Here is a 17,430-nt window from a genome sequence, read left to right on the forward strand (position 1 = left end):
GCAACCTGCCTCCTGGGTTCAAGTGATTCTCCTGCCCCAGCCTCCCAAGTAGCTGGGATTACAAGTGCCTGCCACCACGCCCAGCTAAGTTTGGTATTTTTAGTAGAGACGGGGTTTCACTGTGTTGGCCAGGCTAGTCTTGAACTCCTGACCTCATGATCCACCTGCCTCAGCCTCTCAAAGTGCTGGGATTACAGGCGTGAGCCACCACACTTGGCTTGAATGAATCTCAAAAGCACTCATCTAAGTGAAAGAAACCAGGTGAGGAGACTACATATGATTCAATTTTTAATACATTCAAGAAAAGGCAAAACCATAGTGGTAGAAGGCCCATCTGTAGTTGCTAGGGGATAGGAGAAGGGAAGAGATTAATTGCAAAGAGACACGAGAAAACTTTTTGGGTGAAAGAAGCATTCTATTCCTGAGATCAGCAAACAACTGTAAAGATCCAAATAGTAAATATTTTAGGATTTGCAAGCCATATCATCTCTGTTGCAACTACTAAACACTGCCACTGTGGTGCAAGAACAGCCAGAAACACTATATAAATGAAAGTGTGGCTGTGTTTCAATAAAAATTTATAAAACCAGGCAGCAGGCCAAATTTGGTCTGTGGCCTGTAGTTTGCTGACCCATGTTCTACATCATAATGAAGTTGGTGGTTACACATTCTGTTTGTCACATTTTTCAAATTGTATTCTTATAACTGGTGAATTTTTATATAATTTATGCCTCAATAAAGCTGATTTTTTTAAGTGTAAGCCAAGGATTTTATACCCAGCCAAGCTGTCCTTCAAATATCAAGGCCATAGGAAGGAAAAAAACCATTTTGAATATGCAGGAACTCAGAGAATGCTGCACACACAAGCCCTTTCTGAGGAATCTTCTAGAGGATGTGTTTCATCTAACCAAGAGATAACCAGGGATATGTTGGCAAAGGACACATATGCAATTGTATAGCAAAGGCAAAAATAAGGATAGGAACATGGGTGAAATAATAGCACTTAAATGTTGTATGCTCTGACAAAGTAGAAACAATACAACTAAAAACAAGGGGAGGAGGAAAAAAGGGAAAGTCGAATTAGATCACTGATTGTTGTACAGGTAGTAGAAGGAATCAAAGGATATCATTTCATACTGATAAACCAGATAGTAAAAAAAATTTTTTTGAACCCGGGAGGCAGAGCTTGCAGTGAGCCAAGATGGCGCCACAGTACTCCAACCTAGGCAACAGAGCGAGACTCTCTCAAAAAATAAAAAATAAATAAATAAAAATTTTAAAAATGCTTTCAATGTTTTAGTCTAATGGCCTTTCTGGGTAGCTTGCCTACGCTTCTTTGTGTAGAAATAATGTTTTCTATTTGGGTAATTTATCCAAAATTTATATTTTAAAATGGAAAGACCATATGAGTTTGTCTTTTCTAGTTTATCACTATTTACGTTGTTTTCTCTATTTGATGTGCCTTTTTTGATTTTAAAAAATATTCATTGTTACTTGGAAAGTCTGTATTTATACCTTTTATAGTGTCGTTAATTGACCTTAAATTTTTTTTTTTTTTTTTGCTGAGCATGATGGCTCACACCTGTAATACGAGCACTTTGGGAGGACGAGGCAGATGGATCACCTGAGGTCAGGAGTTTGAGACCAGCCTGACCAACATGGTGAAACTCTGTCTCTACTAAAAATACAATATTAGCCAGGCATGGCGGTGGGCGCCTGTAATCCCAGCTACTCAGAAGGCTGAGGCAGGAGAATCGCTTGAACCCGGGAGGTGGAGATTTCAGTGAGCCGAGATCACGCCACTGCACTCCAGCCTGGGCAACAAGAGTGAAACTCCGATCCACCCGCCTCGGCCTCCCAAAGTGCTGGGATTACAGGCGTGAGCCACGGCACCCAGCCCCATTTTTTTATTTTTAGAGTCATGCTCTGGCTTTGTTGCCTAGGCTGGAGTGCAGTGGCACCATCACAGCTTACTATAATATAACCTCAGCCTCCTGAGTTCCAGTGCTCTTCCTGCCTTAGCCACCCCAACACCTAGGCCTACATGTGCATGCCACCACACTTGGCTAATTTTTAAAAGTTTTTTTTTTTTAGAGAGTGGGTCTTGCAATGTTGCCCAGGCTGGTCTCAAATTCCTGGCCTCAAGTGATCCTCCCATCTCAGCTTAGATTACAGGCATGAGCCCCTGTCCCTAGCCTGAAAGCATTTTTTTTTTAAGTTTTAAAAGCAGAGTAATAATAGCAGTGATATTTGCTGAATGTTTACCATGTGAAAGATACAGTTCTAATAAACAGAATCTTTTGTTGTCTCAAGCCTATAAAGTAGGCACCATTATTATTTCATTTGACAGATCATAACATTGAGGTTAGAAAGACTAGTTATGTAGTCCAAGATAACAGAGCAAATAAGAGGTAGGGTTATTCAAATTAAGATGTTAGATTTCTATGATCACTTCACTATACTGCTACTAACATATTCAAATAGCCTAGTGAGTTCTACTATTTCATTTCCCAAAATAATTGAGTGGTTCATTTCCCTGAAATTAATTCAAATTCCAGAGGGTGATTCATAGACTCTCAAGGTCACAAGAGGTTTTAGGAGCCATCAAGTCTAACTTCATAAATTGGTACCACATTCTCTTCTAAAAGAGTTCCATTATTGTGGTTCTTACTAGTTCATTCAGACCATTCTGATTATTAGACAATTTCTCTGTATTAAGATGAATCTCCCTTTTTATAATTCACTCACATGAAACTCTTAGTGTTATTCTCTGAAGCCACAAAGAATATATTGAATTTCTATCTGGTCAACTATTTTTTACATAAAGATAAATCATGACTACCTCAAGCCTTATTTTTTTCAGATTAGGCAGCTTCACTCAACACTGCCAAATATTCATCAATTTTTGAAACCATCATCATATTCACTGTATTCATTCCTCTCTAGATGGACACTTAAGTGTGATATCTTAAAGATTGTACTTGAGGTACATTCTAAAAATCAAAGTAAATTAAAGAAATCATTTCCTTCAAGCTCGATAAGATACTTCTATCAAATTTACGTGAGCTTCTTTGGCTCTATAGATATGAAGGCATATGGAATTTACCAAAACTCGGAATTGTTATTAATAGCATGCCATCAGTCATTTATTAAAAAGCTGAACCCATCAAGGCACAGAATAAAACTTTTTTAGGCATTACTGGGTGGTTTCCAAAAATTTTCACAACTTTCTTATTATTTATTTTTGCCCAGGATCCCATGTTTTAAAAGATGCTTAAACCAAACTATTATATATTTACTAAGTTATTAAATCATTTTCCTATCACTGGTAATCTATGATATATACAACTGCCAGTGCCCTAAAATATTTCTAACAAACAGAAAAGTAATTTGATGTTTTAGTTTGCATGCACAGGCTAGTTAGGGGTAAACGTGCAATTACCATTAGGCTTTTTTGAAATAGAGAACAACTTGAGAGCCACCCATACCCAATCTGCTTGCCATCATAGGGTCTAAAGACCCTAATTAAATGATTATAATAATGGCTAATGTTGGTCCAAATATGCAATGATTCAAGTGAAAACAGGATTCAAAAAGGATAATGCAATAGAATCCAAGCTATCAGCCAAATAATAAAAACCTTGAAAAAATTAGGGTCATGTTAAGAAAAATGTTTCTTTTCCCAAATTGAAGCATGGGTGAAAACGGGCACAGAGGATAAATCAAATTCCAGGAAAAACACAAAAACACTATACAAGAGTTATGATTTACATATGAGGAAAACTAAAATGTGGCAAGATTTCAAGCAACTAATGGAGCGGTAAAAAAAAAAAAAAGGAAAAACATTCTTCAATAGTAGAAAGGCCTTCAATAGTATAAAGTCTTTTTATAGTAGAGTCTTCAATAGTAGAAAAGCCTGTAATACAGGGAACAAAGGGCAGGGAATAAACTCAATACACTACATAGTTCAGCAAAGTATGGATATAGTCATAAATATTAATGATGGCTACTGACTTTCAACTTTTGAAATCAACAATTAAGTGCATAAGATTTATTTACTGCTCAAAACAAAATGTAAATGTTATCAACTCTGAAAATGTAAAAGAACTGTCTATCAATTAGGAAATGAGAGCGGGAACTCCCTAATACCCTTTCTCACCAAGTAGATGGGTTAAGAGGTAGTATCAATTTATAAATTATGGAACAAGAAATAGAGGTTAAAGTCTATTACTCAAAGTTACAAAGGTAACCACAAAAGAGGAACCAAAAACTATAACTATATGAAGGAAGGGGACAGGTTTGTATTGTGTAAATACTCATCCATCTTGGCAGGAGGTCAGCAGATGACATCTAAAGTAGATAAAACACGAAACATCAATTTAAGCATATGATTTAAAGATATGAAGGCAATCACAAGAACCAAAAACAGTTAAAAGTGGTGCACTCTAAGCAATGAGTTGGGGAATGGGGAAGAATGTTGTTTTTCATTATAAGCTCATCTTATTCTGTATCTTTTAAATATGTACATATATTACTTGATTAAAAATTAATATTCTCAATTATCCTAACCTATCATAGATAGTATGTATGTGTGTATATATATGTATATACACACACACATACACACACACACACACACACCCCACCCTTACAATTAGCAAGATACAGCAAGGACTCCTTTACTTTCATAGTGATAGAATTTTATTTTATGTATATGTGTGTGTGTGTGTGTGTATACATATATTTTGCGTTTTATCTACTTTAGACATCATCTGCTGACCTTCCGCCAAGATGGATGAGTATTTACACAATACAAACCTATCCCCTTCCTTCACATAGTTATATCATAGTTTTATATATGTGTATATATACACACACACACACACACACACACACACAATTTTCTTTTTACCTGCATCCTCTATAATCCAGTATATAGCAATAAAATTATTTTGGGTGCATTCCCAATTAGTCTCCCTGTGATTATGTGAACCTTTACAATTAAGTTCTTGTCAATGGAACATATGTAAAAATTAGGGATACAACTTCCAGATCATGCTCTTTTTGTTTTTTGTTTGTTTGTTTTTTGAGACCGGAGTCTTGCTCTGTTGCCAGGCTGGAGTGCAATGGCACGATCTCGGCTCACTGCAACCTCCGACTCCCTGGTTCAAGCAATTGTCCTGCCTCAGCCTCCTGAGCAGCTGGGACTACAGGCATGCACCACCATGCCCAGATACTTTTTGTATTTTTAGTAGAGACAGGGTTTCACCATGTTGGCCAGGATGGTCTTGATCTCCTGACCTCATGATCCGCCCACCTCGGCCTCCGAAAGTGCTGGGATTACAGGCATGAGCCACTGTGCCCAGCCCAGATCATGCTCTTAAAAGGAATGGGTGTTTTCCTTTTTCTCCTGCTTACCTCCCCATTGGCTGGAAGAGGGAAATGGTGAAGGTAAACTACCTTTAACCTTGCAGATGAGGGAAAGAGCAGAGCAACAAGAGAGGAGTCTAGGTCCTCAGCGCCACAGAACCACCATATTAGCCTTGAACTGTTTGGATTGATATGGGAGAGAGAAACTTTTATTTTGTTTAAGGTATTGTTTGGTCTTTGTTATAGCAACTGAACAATGTACCCTCATGCACAAAGCATATGAAGAGCTAAATAAGACCAGCCTGAAGAACAGGACTGGAGTTGGAGCATGGGAGTAAGCTATGTCAGACTCTAAAAAGGCCTGGAAAGCTAAGCAAAAGGTGTTTACACCTGATACGGTAAGCATTAAGAAATCTAAGCAGCAAAGTGACAAAACAGAAATCGGTACACTAGGAAAATCAGTATAATGTGTAGAATGGATTGGATCTGAAGGGAGGGAAACTGAAAAGTATGACAACCAATCAGTCACCAGGTATGTTACTCTTAAGTTTCAACTATGAACTTGGGCTGGGATGGTATCAATGAAAATATGGTGAAACGGAGGGTTTTGAAAGGCATTTGTAGGAACTGCTGAGTTAATTTGATGACAGTCTGAAAGAATCAGTGATTATTCTAAGATATACGATCTGGGGGAACAGAAAAATGCTGAAAACTCTGGCAGAAATGAAAAAATAAAGAGGGCCTGTGTTGGTATGAAGAACTGAAAATACAGGTAAGAAAATAGGCCTGGCGCGGTGGCTCACGCCTATAATCCCAACACTTTGGGAGGCCGAGGCGGGTGGATTACCTGAGGTCAGGAGTTTGAGACCAGCCTGGTCAACATGGTTAAACCCCGTCTCTACTAAAAATATAAAAATTAGCCAGATGTGGTGGCGGGTGCCCGTAATCTCTGCTACTCGGGAGGTTGAAACAGGAGAATCGCTTGAACAAGGGAGGCAGAGGTTGCAGTGAATTGCGATCCCGCTATTGCAGTCCAGCCTGGGCAACAAGAACAAAACTCCATCTCAAAAAAAAAAAAAAGAAAGAAAGAAAGAAAGAAAGAAAATAAGCTGCAGATGGATTTCAAGTCATATAGAAACTTTCTAAGCTTGTTACAAGGTTACATCTCAATAAAAGAAATAATTACCTTATTACATTAGTTTATAAGACTTGGATAGCTGTTAATCACCTACCCTACATTTCTTCTCTGCTATCAACATGTCTGGAAAAACAGTAAGAAATTAACAAAACTTTCACCTTTTTCTTCCCATTCAGAATCATTAGGCATGACAGATGCTAAGTAGAAGCTGAGACACTCCCAAAGTACTTTCTGTACTGAAAAAGTCTGAAAGGAATTAGTTTTAAACTCACAATATGGCCGGGCACGGTGGCTCACGCCTGTAATCCCAGCATTTTGGGAGGCTGAGGCAGGCAGATCACGAGGTCAAGAGATTGAGACCATCCTGGCCAACTTGGTGAAACCCCGTCTCCACTAAAAATACAAAAACTAGCTGGGCATGGTGGCGCCTGCCTGTAATCCCAGCTATTCGGGAGGCTGAGGTAAGAGAATCACTTGAACCCGAGAGGCGAAGGTTGTGGTGAGCCAAGATGGCGCCACTGCACTCTAGCCTGGGCAACAAGAGCCAAGCTCTGTCTCAAAAACGAAAAAAAAAATTCACAATATAATTAAGGAAGAATTTTATGTGATGGCAAGTTATGGTAAAGCATATCCTCTAAGTACCAGAGATTATTTAAAATATGTACTTTTCTCTGCCAACCAATGGGGGGAAAAAATGGTTCTCTCACTATACCTTAATAACTTTTAATTTACATAGTATTTAGATGATGCCTTTACATCACTAACAAACTACAATGTTATACAAAACTTAAAATGCAGGTAACATTAGAAGTTAAACTTCTGTAGCTGGCTACTAAAACACATACACTCCACAAGTAATTTCATGCAATCCATACCCTATTTAAAAAAAAAAAAAAAATTGGGCCAGGCGCAGTGGCCTGTGATCCCAGCACTTTTGTGAGGCCAAGGCGGGCAGATCACAAAGTCAGGAGTTTGAGACCAGCCTGGCCAACATGGTGAAACCCCCTGTCTACTAAAGATACAAAAATTAGCCAGGTGTGGTGGGGCACATGCCTGTGATCCTAGCTACTCAGGAGGCTGAGGTAGGAGAATTGCTTGAACCGGGGAGGCGGAGGTTGCAGTGAGTTGAGATTGTACCATTGCACTCCAGCCTGGGCAACACAGCAAGACTCTGTCTCAGGAAAAAAAAAAAAAAGACAGAAAAAAAAAAATTGGTCGGCCGGGCGCGGTGGCTCAAGCCTGTAATCCCAGCACTTTGGGAGGCCGAGACGGGCGGATCACGAGGTCAGGAGATCGAGACCATCCTGGCGAACACGGTGAAACCCCGTCTCTACTAAAAAATACAAAAAACTAGCTGGGCGAGGTGGCGGCGCCTATAGTCCCAGCTACTCGGGAGGCTGAGGCAGGAGAATGGCGGGAACCCGGGAGGCGGAGCTTGCAGTGAGCTGAGATCCGGCCACTGCACTCCAGCCTGGGCGACAGAGGGAGACTCCGTCTCAAAAAAAAAAAAAAAAAAAAAAATATTGGTCGGGCGCAGTGGCTCATTCCTGTAATCCTAGCACTTTGGGAGGCCAAGTCGGGCAGATCACTTGAGGTCAGGAGTTCGAGGCCATCCTGGCCAACATGGTGAAACCCCATCTCTACAAAAAGTACAGAAATTAGCTGGGTATGGTGGCACATGCCTGTAGTCCCAGCTACTTGGGAGGCTAAGGCATCACTTGAACCAGAGAGGCGGAGGTTGCAGTGAGCCGAGATCACGCCACTGCACACCAGCTTGGGCAACAGAGTGAGACTCTGTCTCAAAAAATAATATAAAACATTTTTTAAAATCATAAAATATAGGTACAAGGACCACTGGGGGAGGGGGGGAATCACAGAATCTTGGATTTGGAAGGGTTCTTAGAGATCTAGCGTACATTCAAATCTGATGACAAAATCCCTTCTACAAGATCCCTTACAGTGAAATGGTCAACCATTCTTTGCTTCAACATATTCGGTGACAGAAAACACTTTTTCAAAGCCAACTCTTTGATTGTTAGGATAGCCTTCTGAATACTTACTTATAATGAGCCAAAATCTGCCTCCCATTTGTCCTGGCTTGACCCTCTACTACATGACATTTCTTCACATTTAAACACCACTGCTCCATAAAGCCTTTGCTAAACCAAACCACCTCAATCCCTTCAAAGCACCATGTAAGATGCTGATCCTCTTGTTATCTTCATCGCCCTTATCCGATAATCTTTAGTTTTACACTGCCACCCTGAAAGCATTTAACCAAAGCTAAATATAGTATTAATAAAAATATTTTTGTAACAGCACAATTGAATCTTTCCCCTCCTACAGCCTAAGATCTTATTAACTAGAATGTAATACAGCCAAGCATCAAGATCTACTGCAATCCAAAAGCACCTTCAGTGATGGCAGATCTGTTCTCTATCTGCACTGTCCAACAGGGTGGTCACTAACTCCATGTGGCTACTGAGCTCTTGAAATGTGGCTAGTATGACTAAAGATAAAAATTTTTAATTTTATTTATTTATTTAATTATTTGAGACAGTTTCACTCTTTCACCCAGGCTGGAGTGCAATGGAGTGATCTCGGGTCACTGCAACCTCTGTCCCCTGGGTTCAAGCGATTCTCCTGCCTCAGCCTCCCAAGTAGCTGGGATTATAGACTCCTGCCACCATGCCCAGCTAATTTTTGTATTTTTAGTAGAGATGGGGTTTCGCGTTGTTGGCCAGGCTGATCTCATACTCCTGACGTCAGGTGATCCACCCACCTTAGCCTCCCAAAGTGCTAGGATTATAGGCATGAGCCACCACACCCAGCCAATTTTATTTATTTTTATATAATTTAAATTTAAACATACACACAGGATTTTAAGTTTACTTACTAGTACCTATCCATAAGACTGGCTTAAAATAAGTCAAAATGAGAAGGTATATTCTGGACTCCAAGGCCCCAATTTCTTAGGATTTTACTAGCTGGTTTTATTTTTCCCATGTACATACAAAAGTAATGGAATATTAAGACTAAATGCTGGGTGGTCGCAGTGGCTCATGCTTGTAATGCTAGCATTATTGGAGACGGAGGCAGGTGGATCATTTGAGCCCAGGGGTTCTAGACCAGCCTAGGCAACGTGGTGAAATCCCATCTCTACCAAAAAAAAAAAAAAAAAAAAATAGCCAGGCATGGTGGTGTGCACTTGTAGTCCCAGTTACTCAGGAGGCTGAGGTGGGGGGATCGCTTGAACCCGGGAAACAAAGGTTGCAGTGAGCCAAGATCACGCCACTGCAGCTGGAGGTTTGGGCGACAGAGAGAGGCTCTGTCTCAAAAAAAAAAAAAAAGGAAACAATAAGTGCTCTTTTCTAGTAGCAACACCTATTAGTGGCTAAGAACTGGTGCTGTAGATAGAATTAGAAAATAATTTTCTTATTTACAAAAGTAAATGCTTTTAGGATATAAAAACTACAAATCATCATAATTCTTGCATATTCAAATGCCTACTAAAGATCTTGACTTAAATGTCTTATAAGAAAAGCATTCCTCAAAATAATCTCCTGATCTCTCACAGTCCCCTCCTCACAGAATAAACGTGGCTGCTCACTCACTCACCACTTCCAATTTAGAATATGGCAAATCATTCCAGTTGCCAAGACCTAAAACCCTGGTGTTGGATCCTTGCCTCCAATCTTTCTCCCACACCCTAAACCCAAATCTGGAATTCGCTATTTCTTCTGCCTGGAATGCTTATCCCAAGTCTACCTGCATGATCTGTGTCTACTCCTCCAGCAAGTCTTCGGTCAAATGATACCTTACTGAGGCCTTCTCTACAACTATAAACCTACTGCCCTACACACTCTGTCCTCCCTCCCTACTTTATCACTTATCATGTGACATACTATACTTGGCTGCTCCCACTAGAAGCTACAAGAGGGAGTGGATGTTTGTTTTGTTCACTGCTGTATCCTCAGTGCCTGTCATATAGAAAGCACTCAAATATCAGCTGACTGAATGACAAATTCTATAAACATTATATATATAAAGTGACAAAGTCAAGAATGCAAAAGAAACATAAGTAGAAATAATTGACTTATTAGGGGAATGGACTGAATTATTTTTACAAATAAAAATAGATAAAAGAACTTAATTGCTTTCAGTGGTCAGTACAGTAGTTTCCCTTTATCCACAGGGAATACAGTCCAAGACCCTTAATAGATACCTGAAACCATATACAGTACCAAAGCCCATATAGCCCACACAGATGCTCAACATTTTTTTGTAATTATTATTATTTTTGGAGACAGGGTATTGCTCCACCACCCAGGCTTGAGTGCAGTGACATGATCGTGGCTTTCTGTACCCTCAACCTCTCGGGCTCAAGTGATCCTCCCATCTCAGCCTCCCATGTAGCTGAGACTATAGGCATGCACCACAACGCCCAGCTACTTTTGTTTATTTTTTGTAGAGAAAATGACAAATGTTATTCTCACTATGTTGCCTAGGCTGGTCTCAAACTCCTGGATTGAAGTGATCCTCCTGCCTCAGACTCCCAAAGTTCTGAGATTACAGGTGTGAGCCACTGCACTCAGCCCTCCTTAACTTATAACAGGTTTATGTCCCTTATGACAGGTTTACATCCAGTAAAGTAAAAAACTTGTAAGTCAAACCACTGTTAAGTCAGGGACCATCTGTATGTTGTTTGCTTCCTATATATAACATACCTATAATAAAGTTTAGTTTATAAATTAGGCACAATTAAGAAATTAACAAAAATAATGAATAATAAAATAGAACAAGTATAATTACATGCCAGCACCATTATTCTTGCACTTTGGGTCCATTATTAAGTAAAATAAGGATTTTTTGGACACAAGCCCTGTGATACTGTGACAGTCACTGCTAACCAAATAGGCTACTAAGTGACAATCGGGCAGGTAGTGTAGACAGCATGGATATGCTGAACAAAGGGATGATTCATGTCACGGGCAGGATGAAGTGGGACATCCAGAGAGTTCCTCATGCTACTCAGAATGGCACACAATTTAAAACTCATGAATTGCTTATTTCAGGAATTTTCCATTTAATATTTTCAGACCTCAGTTGACTTGGGGTAACTGAAACTTCAGAAAGCAAAACCATGGGATAAGGGAGGGACTACTATATAGCATTTAAAGCCTATCCATTAAGTTAACTTCCCACAAACCCTCTGGTTTAAATACCCCTGCTCCAGAACATCACCTCAACTACTCTGGCTATCTTCCTAAATTTTACCATGGCTTGAAATTATCTCAATACAAGTAGGAAGTTAACTTTAATATAAACATTATTTAAATAGTCACATTCCCTGGATTAAGCAGGCTCATAGTTGTTTTAAATTAAGCTAATTTGTTTCATGAGCACATTACCAGTCCATAATCATAAAATAATTGTATTTTTCATTTCTAGAGACCTGTGCTGTCCAATATGGTAACTACTAGATACATGTGATTATTTCATTAAGTTAATTTTAAAAAAGAATCAAATTTCAGTTCTTCAGTTGTCCGCATTTCAAATGTTAAATGCCACACGGAGTTAGTAGCTACCACACTGGACAATATAGAGAACATCACCAAGCACTCTATAGGGCAAGACTGCTATCGGCTTTTTCTAAAACATTATTCTAAAGCATAACACTGATTTAGCTGAAATGCTGGCAGAATTCAACCTTATAATTTTCAATTCTACATGTTACTGGTTCTGAAAATGTAGTCCCTGGACCAGCACTGGCACCATTTACAAATCTGTTAGAAATACAAATTCTCAAGCTCCAACAATCTGTGTTTTGACAAGCTCTCCAGGTGATCCAGGAGATTTTGAAACATGCTCAAGTTTTAGTCACTGTTCTAAGTTACTTAAGAGCAGTTATGATATAAGCCATGACATAAGAAATCTACCATTACAATCTGAAATATTCTATAAATGATGCATCAACTATGAAATCATACAACCATATTGCTGTTATCATGGATTCTAATACAAAAGGAAAACAAAATATTCTTAACAAATTATATTAAGCTTCACTTCTTAAAAATAAACAAAACAACAACAAAAAAAACCATTGGCCAGGCGCGGTGGCTCACACCTTTAATCCCAGCACTTTGGGAGGCTGAGGCAGGCGAATCATCTAAGGTTGGGAGTTCAAGACCAGCCTGACCAACATGGAGAAACCTCATCTCTACTAAAAATGCAAAATTAGCTGGGCGTGGTGGCACATGCCTGTAATCCCAGCTACTTGGGAGGCTGAGGCGGGACAACAGCTTGAACCCGGGAGGTGGAGGTTGTGGTGAGCCGAGATCGCACCATTGCACTCCAGCCTGGGCAACAAGAGCGAAACTGTCTCAAAAAAAAAAAATTAACACTGTAATTTCCTTCCTCTTCTAGTAAGCAGGCCCCTTTTCATTTCAACATCAACATAATCACATTTTTATATTTTTCTAAGATTTCAATTAAAAACCTTTAACTTAGACAGAATATACACAGTAGAATAATGAGGAAGGAAGGCAGTATTTTCAAATTTTATATCAATTGCAATTTTCACATGAGCAAATATTACTTTTATAATAAGCTAACAAAAAGAAATCTATTAGCTAGAATTACCTCAGCAAGAAGTTGAAACTAAAGTTGCACAAGTGTTACAAAAGAAGCTAAACAACTATACTACTCTAAATTCCTCTTAACAATCATAAATCTAGTATTAAACTATTTGCAAAATCAACATCTATGTATGCTAAATATTCCTTATTAAATTTTCTGACAGAAAAACATTCTTAGAAATTTCAGCTAAGAACAGTAATGTAATACATTAAAGTGATTATAAAACCACTGGGAAAAGATCTATCTAGTCTTGGCTTACCACAAATTTGGCCCAAAAAGGAGAGACTTTAAGAGCCTGATTGATTACAAATTTCTGCCACAGCCAAGTGCCTACTATGATAATCTACTGTTGGAAAATTACTTAATCACAATTTGTGTACAAAATGTTCCAGGTACATATACTGCAATAGGAGGCACTGAGATCATGTTAAGGGATTTCATAAAAATATTTACAACATATTAAGCTTATGTGCCATCCACGAGAACCCAAATCATACTTCATACTACTGTTGTACCACATAAATGTCCATTTCCAATCAAGCATCATTCCATAAAATGAACCTGACAATGCTTGACAAAACATTGACATCTAGGCTGGGCGCAGTGGCTCACGCCTGTAATTCAAACACTTTGACAGGCCGGAGCAGGCAGATCACCTTAGGTCAAGAGTTTGAGACCAGCCTGGCTAACACGGTGAAACCCTGTTTCTACTAAAAATACAAAAAATTAGCCGGGTGGTGGCGCGCGCCTGTAATCCCAGCTACTCAGGAGGCTGAGGCAAAATAATTGCTTGAACCCAGAAGGCAGAGGTTGCAGTGAGCCAAGATTGCACCATTGCACTCCACTCCACTTGGGCAACAAGAGCAAAACTCCGTCTCAAAAAAAAAAAGTTAACATCTAAACATTCACCATGGCCAGATGTGGTGGCTCACCCCTGTAATCCCAAAATTTTGGGAGTCTGAGTCCAACAAATCATTTGAGTCCAGGAGTTAAAGACCAGCCTGGGCAACATAGCAAGACCCCATCTCATAAACTATCAGAAAAAGAAAAAAACCTACAAAAATTGGCCTGGCATGGTGGCACCCCTGTACTCAGGAGGCTGCAGTGGGAAAATCGCTTGAGCACGAAAAGCAGGGGTTGCAGTGAGCCAAGCTCACGCCACTGCACTCCAACCTGGGTGACAGTGAAACCTTGTCAAAAAAAATAAACAAACATTCTCTGTTACCAAACACTGAAGAGTCAGTTTCCACATTAAGTATTGTCCCCCACCAAAAAAAATTGAAAATGACTAATATATTAAATACTGGCCACGCACGGTGGCTCACGCCTATAATTCCAGCACTTTGGGAGGCCAAGGTGGGCGGATCACGAGGTCAGGAGTTCGACACCAGCCTGGCCAACATAGTGAAACCCCTTCTCTACTAAAAATACAAAAATTAGCCAGGCGTGCTGGCAGGCGCCTGTAGTCCCAGCTACTCGGGAGGCTGAGACAGGACAATTGTTTGACCCTAGGAGGCGGAGGTTGCGTGACTAAAGACTGTGCCATTGCACTCCAGTCTGGGCTACAGACTGAGACTCCGTCTCAAAAAAGAAAAAAAAGTACCAACCATGTGCCAAACAGCACTCCTAATTTCTTTCAGCCACTTTGGTCTGTCTAGCACAGATTTAGGCATGTAATGGACACTTAATGGGCATTTATGAAAAAAAGGGATGACTATTAAATTCTTAGAGAAGTTTAAAAAAAATTTTCTTTTTTTGAGATGGAGTTTCTGCCCTTGTTGCCCAGGCTGGAGTGCAGTGGTAAGATCTTGGCTCACACTGCAACCTCTGCCTCCCAGGTTCCAGCGATTCTCCTGCCTCAGCCTCTCAAGCAGCTGGGATTACCCGCAGGCACCACCACCTCCGGCTAATTTTTGTATTTTTAGTAGAGACAGGGTTTCACCATGTCGGCCTGGCTGGTCTCGAACTCCTGAACTCAGGTAATCCACCCGCCTTGGCCTCCCAAAGCGCTGGATTACATGCATGCCAACGAGCCCGGCCAAAAAAAAATTTTAATGGTGCCAGCCCTTAAGGAAATTACAAATCGAGTTGGGAGATAAGACAAACACATGAAAAGCTAAGTAACACAGGACAATTAAAAATACCATGTGGCAAGATATGATTACTGCAAAGTTAGTAGCAAAGAGTGTTATAAATTCTGACCAGTGAGATTATTATAGACTGTGGCCCTTGTAGTCTCCCAACAAAACGGGGACGCTATATTTCGATTTAAAAAAAGAAAGTGACACAGCAATCATCCTACCCTAAAATTATCATCAGAAGAAGGAATACAGTAAGAGAGTGATATAAAGAAACTCCATACGAGGTTTTTAAAGCCTATGGTAGCCCTGAAAAAAGTTGGAACATTAGACACGCAACCCTTTGTTGATCCAGGACCTGTAAAGGCTCCTGAAACACAAGTCTCTCAGGAACAGCATCCTCTGTTCTTTCTCCGCCCCCTACGGAGCTTTCCACTGGACAGCCGCCCGAGAAATTTCTCCCAGCATCTGCAATGGCAATACTCTCATTTTCCTCCCCTCGCCTGTATCAGACGGTGGCATCTCCCTCCAGGGGAAAAAACCGAGGGCGGGGGAGGCTGCATAAGAGGGAAAGCTCGCAGCGAGGTTGATTATGGAGGAGGAAGGTGAGAAAAATGCAGGGGACGAGCGTGGGGTCTCCTGAGCGCCAGCCCACTCTCTCTACAAGGCCTAGCCCACACGCTCCCACCCCGAAGGCACGCCCCTCACAAGCCGGACCCGGACGCGGACCTGAGTGACAGCAGCACCACCTGTACTGCACTCCCTCCCCCAGGGCCTGCAGGGAGACGACTGCCCCTGCCCCCACCACCAGCGGCCCCTGGCTCTTTCTCTCCCCTTCCAGTCCACGTCGTCGACGAGTGACAGGTCCCGAGGGAGGCGATTGCAAGCGCACGCCGTTCGGGACTACTGGGGCAACTCTGCGCCGAAGCCCTCCAACAGGCGCGCGGGGGCAGACAGAACGTTCCAGACGGCCCAGGGGGACCCGGTCCAGGCCCAGCCTGCCCTAGCTGCCCTACAACGGGCGGAGGTGGCACTTACTGCGGAGATTGTGGATTAGCTCCGAGTGGCTGGCGCCGCCGGATTTCCAGGCCATCGCTAAGCACACTCGGAGCAGGTACAGAACCACCTTCAGCGCGGCGACGGTGCCCAGCAGTTTTCCCAAGAGTGAGACCACCTCCCACACCGTCACCGCCCCGCTCGCGTCCCCGCTGTAGCTGCCGCTGTTACTGCCGTCGCCGCTGCTGCCGCCACTGCGCGCTCCCGGCATCCCCCGCGGCACGCATGCGCTCTGTGACGCCGCGCGGCCTAGGGTGCGGCCGGGTGGGGCCGAGGGCGGGGGAAGCGTGTGGCCCAGCTGCCCGCGCGTGTGGCTGCTGTGGCTGCTGCGGCTGCCAGGGGGACTGCAGGGAGGCCAGGCTGAGTCAGCGCCACCGCCGCTGCTGCGTGTCCCTTTCTGAGGCCTCGAACCGCACCGACTTCGCCCTGCGGCCGGGCTCGGTAGCCTGATCAGTCGCGTTCCCGGCTGCGTCTCCGGTCACCGAGCGGGACGGCGGGATGGCGGGGTCGATCTTTGCAGACGCTCCTGGTGGTTCCGCAGTCGCCGCTGGGTCAGCTGTTTCGAGCGGCGGATCTCCTCCTATAGATGTCCAGATTGTTAGACGGTGGGCTTCATCCGTTCCTACCTCGCCCAACCCAGTTGACTGGTATTTGGGTCGGTGGAGCCCGAATAACACAGTAAGAATAAAACCCAACGACAAAGGCCCTCTCTAACCCGAGTACACCGGCCTCTGGCTTTGTGACAAACATGTTACCGTTAGGCTAAGCAAAGACTTTGGAACCCTGGTTCTAAAGCTGTCAGGGAGTGGAAGAATACCAGGACATGGGGGTGGGGGTCGGGGCAAAGCTTTGCTCCCTTAGAATAATACGAACGTAAAGAATTGCGATTGGTTAAAAAATACCACTGTGTCCTCTGGTGAACGTGTTATTCTCCCGACAAAAGTGTGCATTTCCACCTAATTAAGCCTCACAAATTCCACCATAGCTTTATTGCTATCAGCTCTGCAAGACCATGAGTGAGAAGCTCACTGAGAACATTGCTTGTCGCGTCCAAATCGCTGACTCGTAATTTGACCTGAGACTGACAGAATCCAGCCATCACTTAGTCCAGTAATCTTTTTTTTTCTTTTCTTTTTTTTTTTTTTTTTT

The 17,430-nt window shown here is 41.9% G+C and overlaps 1 protein-coding gene across 6 annotated transcripts in view; it reads right to left on the reverse strand.

Annotated features, from left to right (window-relative positions):
* PCMT1 (protein-L-isoaspartate (D-aspartate) O-methyltransferase) overlaps positions 1–17,041 on the reverse strand; it is a 59,904-nt gene extending 42,863 nt beyond the window's left edge. For all 6 annotated transcript variants that reach the window (XM_011965656.1, XM_011965654.1, XM_011965655.1 and 3 more), the window contains exon 1: positions 16,264–17,041. In XM_011965656.1, coding sequence (XP_011821046.1) covers positions 16,264–16,492 — 229 coding nt within the window. In that variant the 5' untranslated portion in view covers positions 16,493–17,041. The remainder of the gene's footprint in view (positions 1–16,263) is intronic.
* Between the last annotated feature and the right edge of the window lie 389 nt (positions 17,042–17,430).

Source organism: Mandrillus leucophaeus, unplaced genomic scaffold, assembly GCF_000951045.1.
Source record: "Mandrillus leucophaeus isolate KB7577 unplaced genomic scaffold, Mleu.le_1.0 Scaffold731, whole genome shotgun sequence".
Classification (NCBI taxonomy): Eukaryota; Metazoa; Chordata; class Mammalia; order Primates; family Cercopithecidae; genus Mandrillus; species Mandrillus leucophaeus.